The 16,589-nt window shown below is 52.4% G+C and overlaps 1 protein-coding gene across 1 annotated transcript; it reads left to right on the top strand.

The window, feature by feature from the left end:
* Nucleotides 1-622: 622 nt before the first annotated feature.
* LOC129206107 (placenta-specific gene 8 protein-like) lies at nucleotides 623-5,756 on the top strand. Its single transcript, XM_054824823.1, has 5 exons — nucleotides 623-702; nucleotides 4,349-4,493; nucleotides 4,736-4,860; nucleotides 5,206-5,309; nucleotides 5,619-5,756. Coding segments are annotated over exons 2-5 (336 nt in total). The 5' UTR covers nucleotides 623-702; nucleotides 4,349-4,387; the 3' UTR covers nucleotides 5,620-5,756.
* The last annotated feature ends 10,833 nt before the right edge of the window (nucleotides 5,757-16,589 follow it).

Below are 16,589 nucleotides of genomic sequence, written 5' to 3'. Positions count from 1 at the left end.
TACAAATCACCCCCAGCTTCACTCTTTAAGGAAAATACAGTATTTTTTGCCCCCTCTGCTCTCACCTTCACTGCAAACCGTGTAAAGGGCAGGTAGAGGTTCTATCAGTGCTGCAGGGTGGGTCCGTGTGGCAGCACTTCCACCTGCCTAAACCCCAGATGGCCCAGACGGTCCTATGGATGATCCCTGAAAATATAGAAAACTGCATTTTTAGCCTAAGAGAGGTAAAAGCCAGGAAAGTTGAGAGAGGAAGAGAAGAAATAGCATGCTGCCATCTCATCCCAGTACAGCGTGGTATCATTTCGTAGCTGTACCTCGAGGCAGTGCCTGTGTCACCCGGTGGAGTTACAGTCAGTTCTTGCTGATGCTCAGGCTGAATGAAGGAAGGGTGCTGCACCTCCAGTGGCGCATGGCCAGCAGCCTGAATGCAACCTGTCCTGCTCTGAAAACTGCTACCCAAAGTGACGTGTCCCATGGGGGCTCTGGGCCTCCAGGATGCTGGAGTGCCGAAAGGGGAGGAGTGGCAGATTGTAGCCGGCCACCTTCAGTGGGGAAGCTGTAATTGCGCAAAGCAGAACCTAGGCTGGTTTCAGGTCTCTTAGTCAGAGGGAGCAGAGGTCGTTCGCCAGGGAGCACCCAGAGCATATAAAGGATGAGAACCAGGAAAAGGACGCACCTCCTGGGACAAGGGTGGCTTGGCAGGTACGTATGGCTTGGCTTTGCTTCAGCAAGAACTGTGGTACTAAACTATAGAAACTGCTCATGGCTGAAGTGGTGTTGCTGGGGAAGGGGTGGGAACAGAGGTGAGGTTTTCTACCTAGAAAACTACTTCAGAGATAAACCAGAGCGTGCCAGGTGCTGCTGAGCAGCGTCTCGACAGAAGTGGGCAACAGAGGTAAAGGACAGCAGCTTTTGCACTGTGTTGCTTGTTTGTGCATGTATACATGTGCCTAAACATAACAAAATGCTGCTTTATGACCTTGATTATCAGTGAAATGTGGCTGCATGCACCTCAGGATCCATTTTGTTCTCATCAGCCGGTTCAACACCGCTGGTGGTGCCGTGGAGCTGTAGGTTTGGGGGTACTTGGGGTGATGTGCTGGGTGTGCTGGGCCCAGCCCATCTCTCAGAAGACGAGCGTGAGGCAGAGGCTTCTCCAGGCTGCTGCCTGCTCCACATCGCAGCCTCTGTCCATGCAGAGATGTGGTGCGCTCGTACTTGGGGAGAGGAAGGGAAACTGCGTGGTCAGCCCTGCCTGCAAAGGGCACGGTGTGTGTGTGGTGGTGAGTGCTACTGGGCTGCATTTTCAATGCGCGCTGCTATTAATCTCATTATCTGGCGGTGGGGGCGTGCCTCCTTTGGTATGGGAGTCTGGTGGGGTCCTGCCCCTAAACCATCTCCTGCTCCCCCACAGGCTTCTCCCTGTAGTCCCTGCGGCCCTGCCTGCTGCTGGGCAGCCCTGTCCCTGCATGGGACTCCCGTGCTGTCCCTGCCTGGTGATCCCACTGCACAGCCCGTCCGGGCTCTGTCCCCTCCTCTGCCACTCCTGGCTCCGGCTTCTTCTTAAATCATCCCGTGCCCAGGCTCCCTGCAGGGATGCCATCTTGGGCGGGCCGTGGGGTGTTACATCGGCTGCAGAGGTGGTGGAAATAGGTGCCGGGGTAGGGCAGGAGGTGTCCAGTGAGGGGCCTGTGGCCCCCATTGCACCCATGGGTGGGGTTGCCTGCACTTGCTCCAAAGGTCCCTGCCAACAGCTGGGTTGCTTGCCCCAGAGAGGGCACAAGCAACATTTTTGCTGCTCAAAAGCCCCGTTCAGTAGCAGCAGGAAAACACCCTTGTCTTTTAACCCCCAGCAGGGGCTGTTGACTGAAACAATCCCACCAGCTGTCAGGTCACTCGTTAACTAATGGGACCAAATACTGGTGTCTCAGGGTCAGCCCGGCCATGCTTCCACTGCCTGCAGAAAGCTGCAAAAAAGTCATGAACAAATCACATGGAGACTTTTCACATGCTTGCTTTCCTTTTATGGCATAATTTAACATCCCTTTTCCTCTCCATGTGCTACCAGGGGACAAGGGTTGGCCATATGGCAATAGGCTGTGTCTGACAGCAGAGATGTGTCCGGACCAGTCTGTAAATGATGGGGAGCCGCAGGAGCTGCTGGCCAAGCCACTGACCCCTTTGCCGCCTGTTGACAATAATCAATACAAACACAATGCCACAGCCTGTATCTCTCTGGTGTCAGATGTGGGTACTGTGCTCAACGGCGTCATCTGAGTGCTGGGCATGCGAATGTATTTAGTCGGCTGTATTCCTTGTGTTTAATACTTAAGTTCTGTGTAAACATGTAATTCTTATGTGAAAACAATCCCATTCACTTTATAGTGTTTTAACAGAATTTACAGCGATTAATGCCATCATCCCTTGCTTCAAAACATTAATGCTTCCCGTTTTTCTTTTTGCTCCTCCCAGCATCCCAAAACTCAGGCGCTCCCTTGTCACATGAGGGCAGGGAGCTGCAGGGCAGGGAGGGGAGGGCTGCTCAGTGGGCACACGTACCCACACACACCCACACAAACACCCCACTCCACCCCCAGCCATCACCCAGACAGGCATCCGTGCAGGACAAACGTGTCAAAGCTGGGCAGGAACAGGTGGGACACGGACTGTCCAAAGGTGCTCTGTTAAACATCCCTAACAGTGGTCATGGAAATGCTATCAGGACTTAGCCTTTCTCTGAGCTTCAGAAAGTCAGGGCTCTGCCTTTGAGGCCCAAACCCACAGGAGTTAGTCTTTTTCTGAGCCCCAAACCCAGCACTGAGTTTCTGTTTTCCATGTGTGATGTGATGATGGGGGTAGGGGGAACATAGCCCCTGCACAGCCCAGCACCTCGCACGCAGTTTTAGGGAATGCTTGGGACCTGGGGTGGGGGCAGCCCTCCCTCTCGGGAGGGCCCAGCCCTGTAACCCGCCGCGTTAGCTGTTGGTGAAGGCACACAGTCGCCAGGCTTTAAGGCCTTTCGGCCTTTATTTGCTCTCTGCAAACAGTGACCATCCCATACAGCAAATCCAAGGGTGGCAGCATCTTCTCCCCTCTGCAGGGAGCTGTGCCTGTGAGCGCAGCCCCAGTTGGGCCGCTCACATGCGACATGGCAATGCCTGTGGGCTGTGTGGGAACCTGGTGGCTGGAGACGACCTCCCTGGGGAGCTGCCAGGACCCTTGCTGGGAAAAGGAGCAGCAGCCTGTGGTTATGGGGTCCAAAGCTCAGCTGCTTTCCTTTTGATGATTTCTTTGCTGAGGATGTGTGGCTGTGCGTTCGGAGCAGAAGAGAGCCCCTGTAGCTGTAGGAATACAGGAGCCTTTGCATCTCATCCCCATGCTGTTTATCAAAGCGGTGACGAGCCTGGGCACAGGGCAGAGCGTGTGTCTGTATGGGACTTCATATGGGAGCATCCTCTGTTTTATTTTCTTTTTAATTAAAGCTCCAAGGCTGAAGTGAGAATGGCAGAGGGTGGTGCCATGCCTTGCAGGGGGCAGCGGGGAGGGAAGGGGCTGTGCCTGGAGGTGGAGTTGTTACCTGGGTCAGGTGGGTTTGGGGATGGTGCTGTGGAGCAGGAGCTCCACTGCTCTAAGAGGCTGCAGCCCCTCACTGGGGGAGGATGGGCAGGAGTGGGGCTCCAAGGGCTGTGGTGGCCCCAGGGAACCAAGGAAGAGGAAAAGGATGAGGCACTGGCACAGACAGGCAGCTGGAGGAGGGATGGGAACTGGTCACTGGGCTTAGGAGGATGGAAAGGGACAAGGAAAAACTGCTGCCTCGAAGCCTGCTAAGAAAGCAGGTGAAGAAGAAAGGGAGAGGGGGAGGCAAACAGGCTGAGACAGGTGGGGAACAAAGCAAAGATTAAGGTGACTACTGAGAGCTTGGAAAAGCTAGGACCAAGCTGTAGTAGCTTTGGGACACTGCGAACATAAGAACACCCCAACATTTTAAGCAGATGAAAGATGATGAAAGATGAACTGGGGATGAAATGACAGGATTGAAGTGTTGAAGCACTGAGGCTCTGATGCAGAAGGACCTCTGATTTCAGAGGCATTTGTCTTGCATAGGCAGGGTATGAGGTGCTCTGCCTTTGGTGGCGGGCTGGTTGGGGGGAGGGCTTTGCTGCAAAGGACAGTAGCAGCTTTGGGCAGAGTTGTACCCCCCACTTAGTGGTGAGGGTGGTGGTGCCCTGGCAGTGGGGACCCCTCTGGGATCTGTGCTGCCCTCTCCCTCTTTGAATGCAGCAGCCTGAGCAAGACACCCACTTCAGAAACACCTGCAGCATCTTTCTCTGATGGCTTTTCCTTCCAGACCACAAACTGCCTGGAGTGACCCCACCCCACGCTGGCAATGGCATCTCACCACGTGATCACGGTCCAGCCCCAGTTTTCGGCTGCCCCACGGTCAGGCGAGTGGCAGTCAGGGCTGCTGGACTGCTGCTCTGACTGTGGCGTGTGTGAGTACATACATACTCCTTGCTCTTAGTGTTGGCTCATGATGTGTTTCTGCTGTGTTCCCTGCCCCTTCCACAGCATCGCCCCTGCTGCAAACCCCACTTTTGTGGGTACCAGTGGTGGAGCAGCTCTTGTCTGAGGTCAAGAGCCACGGCTTCCACGGCTGCGTCGCCAGCTGGCTTTCCCCCCCGCCTTCCTCTTTCTTTGCACCCCCCAGCCAAGCCCATGTCTTGCTGTCCCGCAGGTATTTGCGGAGCCTTCTGCTTCACCTGCCTGGGGTGCCAAGTGGCTGGGGACATGGACGAGTTCTGCCTGTGCGGTCCCAGTGTGGCCATGAGGACGCTCTACCGCACCAGATACAACATCCCGGTCAGTGACCAACCACGAGGCCTGCCCTGCTGGCAGCGCCGGCTGTGAGCTGGGTGCTGGGATGTGGGCTCAGGGAAGGAGAAAGGGGTGCCCAAGGGGAAGAGCAGCAGCGGGAAGTTGCATGGGCAGCCCCATAGGCAGGGAGCCAGGGACACGTGTGCATCCCTGCCGTGAGCCGGGTGTAATCCCATCGGACACTGCCTCATCCCAGTTCTCGCTGGGCATGAGCAGCAGCGTGCTGTGGGGCCAGGGGTGAGCTGCCCAGGGGTGTTGATGATGAAAATTAGGAAGACTTAAAAAGTGATGTGGGAAGGGGTTATTTGTGCAACGTCCCTTGCTCCACAGGGCTCCATTCTGGGTGACTGGATCTCCATCATGTGCTGCCCCATGTGTGCGCTCTGCCAGCTGAAGAGAGACATCAACCGGCGGAAGGAGCTGGGCATGTTCTGGTAAGATGGGCATGCTGGTGCTGGCTTATAAAGTCACTGCTGCACAGAGCCGAGTGTGTTCCCACAGTCTCCCTTTCCACCAAAGACTGACTTAAGACACAGGGTTGCTGCGTTGCGAAAACAGCAATGGCTGGTTGGCAAAGGTGACCTGTCCTGCAGCAAAATGTTGCTGGGAACCTCATGCAGGACAGGGGATCTGCTCAGGGCCCATCACCTGGGTCCAGCCAGCAAGGCGCAACTGGGACAGGGACACACGTTGTGGCGAGGCATGACCGTGCTCCCTGACCCTCCTCTCCCATCCCGTTGCAGATGCCACCATCCTTGCTGCACCCTGCGGAGCCACTGTGGGCAGGAGTCGCCACTGCCCTGGCCCTTGGGAAACAAACCACGGGAGGGTTGCCTTGATCGTGGTTGATTTCCTCTTCCCTGGGTAACACCAGCAATAAACAGCAGAGTTTGTCTTCCTGCCTGCGTGTTGTTATTTATTCCTCTGTGTCCTCCTGCAGCACCAGAAGACAGCATTGTACTTCTGTATGCTGTGCGGTCAGAGCAATGCTGAGGCCCAAGAGCACTGAACCCATCCCTGTTTCTGCCTGGACCGAGACACAGAAGGCGGCAGCGGGGGATTGATGGTGATGGTGTGGGGATTGCAGTTCCACTTGGCTCCCTGTGTACAAACCTTGTTGGGAGCCTGTCATGTGGGAGCTGCTTCTCTGTGGGGTGAGAACCTCACGGCTGTGGGTGGGTCGCGTTAAGCACACTGGCTGAGGGAAGCCCTCCCGTTGAGCCATGAGGTTCAGAAAGGAACCCCTTGCTTTCTAAACTCCTTCTCAGAGAGGTGTCTAGGTGCAGCTAGGTCCAGTCTTAGTTCCAGACCTGGTTAATGGTTTATGTCTAAAGGATTATCTGTGCAGCCACTTATAGAGTCAACACTTGCCTGTCAGAGTCCTCTCAAGGACTTTCACTGAGACAGTTTTGCAAATTTGAAAAGATAGGTAATTTATTAAGGCAACAGATACAACAGGTTCAGAATGGCCATTGATAAATACACTCCGGTGCAAAAATCAAGCTCAAGTTAATAGTTCAGTGCTTTTTTTAGCAATACTTTCCCGGGGTAACATCTAACATAGCCGGAGGTCCAAGTTTTACCAAAGAGGTGTCCCTGCTTGGGAAAGAGAGAGGGGTCCAGGCCCGTCAACCCATCCAGATAGTGGGAATTCTCATCCTCAAAATGGAGGATTCTAAATGCCAGATTGATACTCTTGGCGACGTGGGACTAAGTCAATTATCGTGTGCCGATTGGCTCTTAACAAGGCTTGTTGCGCTGTCGATCAAGGGGGGTGTGGCAGAGAACAAAGGTGTTCTGTACAGAGGCGGGGGGCCTTATCTTGTTTTACTGAAGGAACATCGGACTGTGAGGTCTCTGTTTCACCCCAGGCGTCACTCGGTTGATTCAAGCGAGCATTCGACTGCAAGCCATGACGCCTCTGGTTCTTTGCAAGATAAAGCAAGTTGCTCGACTCTTGCCCTTGCTCCATCAGTGTGGGGCAAGCATGTTGCTCAATCCGCGTCTCGCTCAAGTCAGACCCCATTACTTTCTGCCGACTCACAGTGGCTCTGTATTTGGCACCAACAAGGCTGGTTCTCCACATTATCCACTCTGTGACTTTAATCACAACTCACCAAGAGAAACACCATATAATTTGCATTTAGATGGGCCAAGGGATCCATCTTTCCCATGTTTTCATCCTCACAATTTTCAACAGAGGATGGCATTAAAGGAATGTGTTCAAGATCACAGACCCAAAGCATCCTAAGTCGTGTAGTTACAGTTCTACTGACCATAGAGTTCATGCATGGCAATCCAATAATAATAATAACAATCATTATGGTAAACATTAATGCATACTGGATTAGACTCTGAATCCATCCACTAACAAAAACAATAAATACAATTAAGCCTGGAATATATTCCAAATCAACATCTTAATAAACACACACAAGTTATTTCAACTATGGCCCACAGTTTTGTTAGCCATGGCCATATTAAAATTTTGGTTTCCGGATAAGTATGAAGATCAGAAATAGAAATACCCAACTGTCCTGGTTTTAGCTGAGAGGGTTGATTTTCTTCATAGTAGCTAGTGTGGGGCTATGTTTTGGATTTGTGCTGGAGACAGTGTTGATAATATAGAGATGTTTTTGTTCTATGGACTTATTGTTGATCAGTGCTTACACGGGGCCAAGGCCTTTTCTGCTTCTTGCACTGCCCTGCCCGCGGGATGGCTGGGGGTGCACAAGAAGTTGGGAGGAGACACAGACAGGAAGGTGACCCAAACTGACCAAAGGGATATTCCATACCATATGGCATCATGCTCAGTTTATAAGGAGCTTGGGGGAAGGGGGTGGGGTGGGGGCGGCAGTGTTCGGAGCGATGGCGTTTGTCTTCCCAAGTAACCGTTATGCGTGACAGAGCCCTGCTGTCCTGGAGATGGCTGAACACCTGCCTGCCCATGGGAAGTGGTGAATGAATTCCTTGCTTTGCTTTGCTTGTGCACGCGGCTTTTGCTTTACCTATCAAAATGTCTTTATCTCAACCCACGAGTTTTCTCACTTCTTTAACTTTTGCAATTCTCTCCCCCATCCCGATGTGGGGGGAGCAAGTGAGCGGCTGCGTGGTGCTTAGCTGCCGGCTGGGGTAGAACCACGACACCAACAAATAAAAATCAGCAGCCCTTGGGGGCATTCTAGATTGGTATAGGGGAGTCCTTGATCCTAGGTGCAATTTTCTGGCATTCAGAATACCCATGAACACAAAAGAAGAGGTCCTTAGTCATTATTTAACCAGCAGATATAGGGTAGAAAGTGAGTACTATCCACCTAGTACTGATTCGACAAGAGTTTTCCAGAGCTATCTTTTGCTTCCCGAGCATAAAGGTTCTTTGGGGTTGTTAGTACCATTGCCGCTGTCCCAATCTGAGGCATTTTAACCAGCACAGGCCAGCCCACATAAAAGGCAGTAGGGCATTTCCCTGGTTTTACATCTGCCTTTGGCACCAAAATTGTGGCAGAAGCACAAAAAGCTTTCATCTTCAGACAACCGTCTCTGCTCCATGTATTGTTTAATTGATAGGTGGCATTGGACAGTCGCAGATGCCACCTAGATTCATGGAGTTTAGCAAATTGCTTGACCAAGCCATTTGTTCGCTCAACAATACCGTTGGCTTGGGGGTACTACAGAGTATGGAATACCCACCAGATCCCTTCTTCCTTTGCCCAGTCTTGTACTACTGTAGCTGAAAAATGCGACCTGTTATCGCTTTGAATCTCCTCAGGAAGGGGGAGTGTACTAAACCTTCAGACTATTGACTGTGTTTCCCCAGTGGCAGCTGTGGTAGTGGTATGGCCATGGCTGTAGCCATGGTAATTCCTGAAATGATTTCCACTCTCACCAGTATGTATTTTATACCCCCTGAGGGTCATAGTGGGCCGAGGTAGTCAACCCGCCAGGTATGCCACAGTGTTTTCTGGTCCCGGATATGCAGGGACGGTGCCTTACTCAGATGATCTTTGTTAAGTCGCAAACAACATTGTGAACAGGCGGTTACCACTTGTTCACACAACTTTACCAATACGGGCCATCCTTGGGCTATACCTTCCCAATATCGGCTCACCTGGTGTGGCCTCATTTTACGTGCGTGTTCCCATTCCTGGCCATCATCCACAACATCAATTTTTCATAGTTGTGTGAGGCTATCGAATTGCTGATTGAACTGGGCAGTGATAGAAGCTGATCAATCATATCCTTTCACCCATCCAATACGCAGCACCCTTTGTTCTCCTGTTTTTAGCGGTTGTTTCCAACTGTTGGTTTGCCAACTGTTTACCTGCCAGTCACTGGCTGCCCAGTGGCCTACCCACTCTGTGGCTCCCTTGAAAACAGCATATGAATCAGTGTAGATATGCTGCACAGCTCATAGGACTGCCCTAAGCTCCCCTATTTGTGTGCTTCCGCTTTTCCCCCGTGGCCACTTCCAGTACCATGGCCTTATAATTCCACTCATTGTTTTGCCTCTAAGATGATGCATCGGTGAACCATTCTACTACCTTCCCTCAGAAGAGGTGCCTCTGGAATCGGAGATGGTTTACTTGGAGGGGTTTGGAAAAACAACGTGCTGTCTATATCTTTCTGCAATTTAGATACTTTAATGCTGCCTTCCATAATAGGCATAATTTCATTGATACCTTCCAGACAGGCGTACCATCTACAGACTGCAGGCTTCTGGGCAATGCCTGCAGGTGGTGCTGTAGCCTTGAGAACTATAGCCAGCCCCGGAATGATCCCACTCTGTCCTTTCCTTATCTGTTCCACTCGTTTCATCACTTGCACTAAGGACAGCAAGCCTTTTTCAAGATTTGAATGTCTCATTTCGGTGTCATTGAAATAGTGGGAGCTAAACTCTAGTAGTCTCTCTGGCCCTTCTGGTCCTTCTGCCATAGATTTCAATGAGAACCATGTTCACCAAATCCCCACCCTGTGTGGATGGGGTCGGTCGGGGGTAAGGGACCCAGCTGTTGGAATAGCCTCAGTTCTGTTATTAACAATTCTAACGTGTTCTTGTGCTGTTTAGTCCATACCTATGATTTACCTTTTCTTGAACAGATTGTATAAGGAACGGGTAATAATAGGGGGAGAAAAAAAAGGGGTATGTTTGTGCCAATAGCCTAAAGTTCCCAGAACTTGCTGTAACTGCTTTATGCTAGATGGAGTCTGCCCATGCTCTGTTTTTTCCAGGGTGTGTGTGGGAATAGAAGGAGCAAGGCTGTGCCCCTCATGACAGCACGTACACATGTGTTTGCACACTCAAAACACATGTGCACAGAGAAGCAGAGAAAGGTGGTTGTGGCACGATGACAGCCTGCACTGGGAGCTGATGTGTGTGTGTCTGCTGCAGGGACAGATGTGACAGATGTGACTGTGCTGGTCTGTGTGTGGCCCACAGACATGCTGGGTCACCTCTGCTTATTCCTGGCTGCTGGTCCCAAATCCCCATCACCCACAGCCTGCCAGGGATGGGGGGCTGGGTCTGAACATCCCCCCATGGCATCCCCCAGCTGCATGTTTTGGGGTCACTGGTTCAGCAACAGCCCTGCTGCCCTGGGAGTTCATGGATGAACTGAGAGCACCTGGTCTCAAGGTCTTCAAAGCCACCCAATCATCAGTGCTGAGGTCCCCCCTTTCCAGGACAGGTGAGCCCTGTGTCCCTGCCCCTGCAGACCCCCTACCCCCATCTCCTCTCCCACCATGATGGTTGGTATTGGGTCCCCTAACAGTCATTCCTGCTGGGGCCCTTCTACCCCGGGCGCATCCTGGAAGGGGCTGCTGGGACCCTGTGGCTTTGCCCATCCCTGATCAGGGGATCTCTCCAGGGCTGTTTCTCCCCGCAACACAGAAGTCGGGCCACTGGGACCAGAGCTCTGAGCCTCACAGGGACCTGTGTCCTCACAGGGCTTTTGTCCTTGCAGGCAATGCCGTGGCAGTGCTGTGAGGAGCCAGGAGCAGCCAGCCTCAAGCCTGGGTGAGGGGCACCAGCACCCACCTCCTCCGAGAAGTGTTGAGGGATGCAGGAACTGCAGGAGCTGCCTGGTGAATGCCCAAAGCAGCAGCCAAACAGCTCCGCACCTGACCACACCATCAGGTCTGAGCTGGGGAGCTCTTGCTGCTGGCTGGGGCACAGGGGTCTCAGGGTCACACCACAGGAGGGGTCCTGTGCCATAGGGGTGGGAGCCAGGTGGCTCTGTGCCCACAGCATAGCCCTGTGGGGTCAAGCACAGCAGGACTGTGTTCAGCTGTTGCTCAGGAAGCCCCGCTGTGCAGAGGGCATGGTGGTGTTGGTTGTTGCTGTTTGCTTAGCTGGGGCATGGTCCAAGGGTTGCTGGTGCCACAGGGAACTGCCCTGGGCAGGTTTCTCCCTTCTCGGGGTGGGGGTTCTGGGCACAGAGCTGCCCCTGCCGGGGACCCTGTCCTCTCTGCAGGGGCTGTGGGGTGAGCATAGCTGCACCAGGCTGAGCTGGGCTGTGCATCTCAGCGCTCTGTGTTTTCTCCCCTTCACAGGGAGGGAGGAGACTCTGCTGCTTCATATTGCTGCCTCACCCACACCCTGTGCCCCCTTGCAGCAGGGCTGCCCCAAGAGAGCTGGGGGGACTCCCACCTCACTTCTGCCCTCAGGAACTGGACTGGGAGAGACTCCCCTGCAGAGAGGGGCACATGGCATGTCTTTAATCCCTGAGGCTTCTCTCAGGCTCACAGCAGGACAACTCGCTTCCCTGCTGGGAAGAGCTCCTTACTGGGGACAGCCCTGCCAACTGGGCCACTCATACCACAGGGGGTGCTTGAGCAGGAGAAGAGCATCCAGAACTGATCTGAGTTGCTCGGCTTCCTCAGCTAAGCAGCCAGGCAGGGATGGGGATGCAGGGCAGGGGGTTCCTCCTGGTACCCCTAGCCCAGACACAAATCCCAGCTGTAGAAGGATCAGGGCCCTGCTCAGGAACTCCTTCTAGATGCTCTAGTGCAGCTCATAGCCAGCCCTGCAGACTGTTCCCCACAGGGCAAGCTCATCAGGCTTTCCCCTCAGTTTTCTCTGTGGTCTCCCAGGCCAGGGCTGCAGCCAGAGCAAGCTGCTGCTCCTGACCTGTGCATCCTCTGTGGTCAGGCTGTGCCAGGGCTGTCACTAGCAGCCCTCTGGACCCAGGGGGACACTGAGTTACAGTACCAGCTCCCTGTCCTGAGCCACCTGTCCCGCCCCAGACACCTGCACTTACATCTACATTTCCCTGGGCAACCCTCTGCAACCCCGCGGGTTCCTGCCCCACCTGGGAAGGGGAAAAAAAAAAAAGTTTCACACATGGAGCCTAGCTGTTCTCTCCACCAGCATCTCTCCGGCTCGGCACAGCCCGGCTGTGCGGGAGCCGCCCCGCGGGGACCGGGATGGGGGGGCCACTGGAGACCGTGCACTGCCCTCGCACCCCGTCTAACCCCCGCTATAAACAGACAAGGCTCCCGCTGCATCTCGCCCGGGCATGGGGAGCTGTCGCCAGCCCGGCCCGCCGTGCCGCTGTCACTCCGCGAGTCCCGCCGGCCACAACGCCCGGCCTAGGCGGCCGACCAAAGCCAGGGACAAATACGTATCTGGGCCCGCCGGCAGTGCCCGCCCCCCGCCATGTTCTCAGGCAGGTCGAAACACACAGATCTGGCAGCGACCCGTCCGCGACACCAGAAATTGAGTCTCCGGGGGAGGTGTTTGCAGACAGTCTGAGGGGCTCCCAGAAACAGGAGACAGCTCACCAGATGTGTGCTCCGGCCGCTCACAAAGCACACCGTCAGCGGCGGCTAGCTGGTCCTGCAGGCTGCAGCGGCGTTAGCAGCCCAGCTGTGCACACAGGGCCTCCGGTGCAGCTGGAGGGGGAACCTGGCAGCGCCTCCCCCATACGTCGTGTGCTCGCATGCACAGTCTGTACCGTGCTGCTGGCACTGCCGTGCGCCCTGAAGCTAGCAGAGCATCAGTAAGAGCACACAGAAATGCTGTGCACGCCTGCAGAGGCTCCGGTTCAGACGGGGAAGCCGCACACAGCCCCCACAAGCTCACACGGGAGCCCTGCAAAGCAGCCGCTTGCGCACAAACACACAGTCACTGCGCAGGAGGGGGGTTTCTAGGTAGTGCCGGGGGAAGAGCCTCATCGGGCACCCGAGGCAGGCGTTCTGCAGCTCCCGGGGCAGCAGCTTAGCCAGGGCGCAGGCAAGGGACGCCCCCGCGCAGGCAGAGCGGCCGGCGGGAAGAGGACAGCCTGCTCCGGGGCACATCACCTTCCCCACGGGGACACGGGAAGCTGCAAGGCACGACCCCGAGCAGCAGCTCAGGCTCGGTTCTGTTGGGGGCGATCTCTTAATTAAAGGCACTGTTAATATGCTGGATGGTGGCAAAAGCGCCGCTAATGCAATCCCCTCCTGAAACAGTCTTTCGACGTTTCCACAGTGGTTCCCTAGACTTTCAAAAGCACTTTTGACATTCCTTCGGTTTTGTTTCACCTGGGGCAAAGCAGTGGTGGCGTGCCTGCATGAAGTACAGGAAACTAAACCAGATCACCCAGTTTCACATCCCAGACTGACACGAATGGACAAATTCGATACTACTTATTTTCTTCCCCTGGGCTTTGTCTCTAAGCAGCTCTGTAATTTAGAAATCCTCTGTGCAGAATGAGCCGGGAGAGCAGTGTCAGTCACTAGAGGGCATCAGGGTAAAAGGATGCTAAGAGGCCCACTTGCTTCTCTGCTTAATAGTCCAGCATACCGAGGAGAAAGAGCTCTCCAGAAATGTCCTCGCTGCTGCTGCTGCTATTTGCCCACAGGCAATTCCCCCATGACAGGACACTTCTGCGCAGGCACAAGGTCACAGCAATTGAACAGTGGGAAGGAAACATGTCAGTCCCTGGTACGTATTAGAACAGCGATGAATGGATGTAAAAACTGAGTCTATCTATCAAGTTGTCTTTGCCCCTCTACTCATTTGTGTTTGTGACATTTCACAGTCTGAGCATAGGTGCTCGCCATCTATGGTGCTTCAACTCCCTCCCTGGGACTTGCTGTCTATCAGACAGCTGGGCGGCAAAGTATGGCAGCAGACACAGAGTGGGGTTGTTAGAAGGAGCTTTTAGGGAGACCACTCTCATAAAACAGCAGCATTTTTACAGAGAACAATAGATAGAGTAACTTCTCCTGGTGCTCATATTGTCTGCTTCACCATTTCCAGTGCGGCTAGCAAACGGGATTACATGTGGATCATGCCCTTCAGCATCTCTTTTCTCTCCTCAGCTGTGGACAATCCTGGAGGACTGTTTTCTCCCTGGGGTGGTGGGAATGCACACCACTGAGTGAGCACGAGGGAACCACAGTCTGCTGGAGGCACAGTTCTGCAACACACTCATCTTCCCCAAGTGCCACCACAACCAGCATGCTGGGGCTGGCACAACTGACAGGGTGGCTAGGTGCAATTTCACTGGTGGTAACAGCTCTAGGGACTGTTGTGTTTACTGATAGGAAACAGAGGTCTTAAATATTTCCTAGGTATGTTAATTTATAAGTATGTAAGGCTTTGGTCTAAAAAGCAAAGTACAGGTAAAACACTTGTAAGACAAAGGACCACAGGGCTGTGGAGGAGCACAGTTCTAAGCCCAAACTGAGGAGGAGGGAACACATCAGTGAAATGCAGCCCACTGAGCAGCAGGGAACCTGCTGGGAAACCTGCCACTCAAGTAAAATGTGTGATGTTAACATGGTGATTTAACTGGTACTCTTCTGGGGCATGGATGACATCATGTGATGCGTCCTTGCAGGAGAAAGGTCCATCGTGTTATTTTCAGGGCTAATGGAACAGACCAAAGGGACTCCTGAGAGATTTGCATCTGACGCCAAACTGCAAGTACTGTACGGTACCATGCCAGCCTGATCCACAGCTCAGGAGTAATTCCTGGTGAGCATCATATCAAGCAACAGGATGAGGCTCCACAGCCCTTCCTAGTGTTCATCACTTCAAGTCTTATTAGCAATCAATTACTCCTACAAAATATGTTCTCTTCTCTTCCTAATAAATTATTATTATGACTTTTAAACATCGCCTCCAAGTGCTGAGTGAAGGTGTAGAGCCCTTTTCACCTCTGAATAGAAAAGGGGCAGACCCAGGGACCTCACCATGGTTGGTGTGGCGGCTGCGCAGATTCCAGCTTCTGTTAATGGACAGCTAGGGTGGTGACCTTCTGCCAGATTTAATATTAAACAGCACATGCAGATGCATGAATGCTGTTTGGAAGCATTGTCTAGTAAGGCTATATCTCTCTCATGATATGTACAACATCTCAGGGTTTATGTATTGTGAACTGACCAAAGGTCAGTTGTGTGAGATGGGTGTGTCACACATCTGACCAAGCACAAAACACAAGTCTGAAAGGTTGAACTCCATGTTTAAACAGTTACTAAGTATTTTTGTGATATGGCCACAGGTTTCATTCAAAGACAGATGAGTAAAGCTTTATGATTGCTTGTCACGCATTCTCATCTGACAAATGAGCAGTCGGGGCAGGCATGGCCTTGAAAACAGTAAGATAAAAAAGAATTTATTACGGTAGAATTTATTAGTGAGTTTTGCACTCACTTCTGTGGGCACGGGCTTCAAGCTCTGCAGCAGTACGAGTCCGGGGTTCAGCTGATCCCCGTGCAGCAGTACGAGTCCGGGGTTCAGCTGATCCCCGTGGGAGCCCTGCAGTAACAAAGCCAATGAGATGGCAGAGTCAGCACTGCCTCTCTCTGATGAAATCTGTACTCTTATCACTGAGGAATTATGTTTCTACACTTTCTTTTATTACTAATTTTAATGTATATAGTTCTGTACTATCTTTATACAAGACTATCAAGCATCTCAGCAGCTAGCAGAGTTGATAACGCATTCCCAGCATTAGTACATGTGCTCTAAAAAAAAAAAACCAAAAACTTCACAATGAAATTAAGTAACTCCCAGCCACCTCCTGAAACTGCAGAAAGGCAGGCTGAATATCTTTCACTCAATGTTTCAGACTGTAATGCAAGCATGAGCTGTGGCTTTTCTTTAGATAGTCTGCTCCATGGAACAACTGTGTATTGACCCACTCAGAAATTATCTGTGCCCACAACTAAAAAAAAAAATAAATTATATTGGGTTTTAACAGTAGTGCAAATATCTGTGAGAACAAAACAACTATAGTTTTTCATCTCTATTTTGTCAACATTGTTTTGTTTCAGCATGACTGCCAGCGTCCTGTGCAAATGCTTTTAATTTTTCCTGACTCACCTGGGAATAGCCCAGATCCAATACTACAGTCTGCTGAGGTGTCCTGGTTTCAGCTGGGATAGCCGAAAAATTCCACTACTGAAATTTTCTTCCTAGTAGTGGGTATAGTGCTGTGTTTTCAATTTAGGATGAGAATAATGTTGATAACACACTGATATTTTGGTTGTTGATAGGCCGTGTTTACACCAAGTCAAGGACTTTTCAGCTTCTCATACTGCCTCACCAGTGAGGAGGCTGGGGGTGCACAATATATACCATATGACGTTATGCTCAGTATATAACTGGGACGAAGCTGGCCGGGGGTTGAGACCACGGCTCGGGAACTAGCTGGGCATTGGTGGTCTGTGGGTGGTGAGCAATTGTGCTGCGCATCACTTGTTTTGTATATTCTTTTATCATTATT

Source organism: Grus americana, chromosome 4, assembly GCF_028858705.1.
Source record: "Grus americana isolate bGruAme1 chromosome 4, bGruAme1.mat, whole genome shotgun sequence".
NCBI classification, from domain to species: Eukaryota; Metazoa; Chordata; class Aves; order Gruiformes; family Gruidae; genus Grus; species Grus americana.
The sequence above is the reverse complement of the archived record's forward strand: the minus strand, read 5'-3'. Positions and strand labels throughout refer to the sequence as shown.